The sequence below is a fragment of the Carlito syrichta genome, unplaced genomic scaffold, assembly GCF_000164805.1.
Source record: "Carlito syrichta isolate Samal-C Ts95f unplaced genomic scaffold, Tarsius_syrichta-2.0.1 Scaffold303709, whole genome shotgun sequence".
NCBI lineage: Eukaryota > Metazoa > Chordata > Mammalia > Primates > Tarsiidae > Carlito > Carlito syrichta.
Genome location: NW_007247805.1, coordinates 243,343 through 245,197, shown reverse-complemented (window position 1 = coordinate 245,197; position 1,855 = coordinate 243,343). Strand labels below are relative to the sequence as shown.

General features: G+C 43.5%; 1 protein-coding gene across 1 annotated transcript in view; it reads right to left on the bottom strand.

Annotated features, from left to right (window-relative positions):
• EDARADD (EDAR associated death domain) overlaps positions 1-766 on the bottom strand; it is a 75,531-nt gene extending 74,765 nt beyond the window's left edge. Inside the window, exon 1 of the mRNA XM_008059087.1 lies at positions 711-766. Coding sequence (XP_008057278.1) covers positions 711-764 — 54 coding nt within the window. The 5' untranslated portion in view covers positions 765-766. The remainder of the gene's footprint in view (positions 1-710) is intronic.
• Positions 767-1,855: the final 1,089 nt, after the last annotated feature.

Here is a 1,855-nt window from a genome sequence, read left to right as displayed (position 1 = left end):
TTAAAAAACAAAACAACAATGTGAAATCGCTGGTAAACCTTAAAGCAGTGGGCACGCCTCGGAGTGGTTATGGGAGGGTGAGGTGGGGTGGCCTCAGGGGCCGACTGCTGGGGTTACACATGACAACAGAGGTAAACCCAGCAGCGTGTGCATGGCAGAGGGCCGCTCAGCGACTAGACCAATAGTATTAAAAGCAGTCAAGGACACAAAGCCCTCATATAATCTAAGATCACTTCCAGTGTGAGTGGAAGGAGAACAGAATCGAATACCATTTTTAGCTTGGAGAAATCCAACGAGGTTCACGACCAGCCTGGGCAACCTGGCCAGACCCCGTCTCTACAATAAATAAAAAAAATTAGCCGGGTGTGGTAGCACACGCCTGTCATCCAGATACTTGGAAGGCTGAGGCAGAAGGATCACCTGAGCCCAGCGGGTCAACGTTGGGGTGGCCGTGTGTGTGCCACTGCACTCCAGCCTGGGTGACAGAGTGAGACTCCAACTCAAAAAAAAAAAAAAAAAAAAAAAGAAAGAAACCCAATGTTTATTATTGTCACAGAGAATAGCAAGATAAAGCAGCTTATCTTAGGAAATCTTACTTTGGGGTTTCGGAGCCACAAGTAAATACTGGGTAATAGACATGTAAAGAAATAACAAAGCAAAAAAAAAGCAAACCAAGGCTCATCACCATTAATGTACAATTTGTAACCTACCATGTTAAAGGATAAAGTGCTTGGGTCTGTGTCTTCCACTGGCTCCTTGGCCATATGATCTGTAAAACAAAACCAAAGACAAATGGAGAGTATTTGCTTTAATTTAAAAGCACAAATGAGTTCCTTGATAATCGTCTTCCTACACACGCAAGCTACTTTAATTAGGGTGGAGAAAACCTTATTTTTTCTCTTTTTAAATTTTGTTTAGGCTAGTCTCAAACTCCTGGCCTCAAGAGATCCTCTTGCCTCAGCCTCCCAAAGTCCTGGGATTACAGGCATGAGCCCCTGCACCCAGCAGAAAACCTTACATTCAATCATTAGTGGAGACAAAATAAAAAGGAATAGGTTCAGAATGCATCAAGAAAGAGATTAAGAAAAAGAAACTTCATTGGGAGGCTGAGGTGAGTGGATTGCCTGAGCCCACGGGTTCGAGACCCGCCTGGGCAACTTGGCAAGACCTCATCTCTACAATAAATCAAAAATTAGCCGGGCGTGGTAGCGCACGCCTGTAGTTCCAGCTACTTGGAAGGCTGAGGCGGAAGGGTCGCCGGAGCCCAGCAGGTCGAGGCTGCGGTGGCCAGGAGCGGCCACTGCACTCCAGTCTGAGCGACAGAGTGAGACTCCAACTCAAAAAAAATATATAATAATAATAACATTTTGCAACAGGTTACTTTTAAATATCTACAAGTACTTAGAGAGTTACAAATATCCACAAACCATGTAGGCCTGATATTAACAACTCTCTTGTACGTTGAATCTGATATAACTTTGGACAGGAAGGATATAATTCTGAATCTGCTTCTTCCCTTATTTCCTACTCTTCTGCAACTGATCTTGATATCTCAATATTTGTTTCTTATGCTTCACCACTTGTTGTATTAATGAGGAAATGTTAAAAAAATAAAAAGGTACAGGCCTCTGTCAGGGCCTAGATCACACGCAGATCAGAAAAGGCAGGGCTCCACCTCAAGTTTGTGTAAGCACAAACTGTGATATTTGCACAATGACGAAATCGCCTGATTTGTGCAAATTAGAAAAAAGCATCTCTACCAAGATGCTTCAAGACACCTGCCAGAAATCTGTCTCAATAAGTAATAAAATCTGTTCGAGGGAACCCTCTAGAGTTGTGCAGAGCACAACCTGCT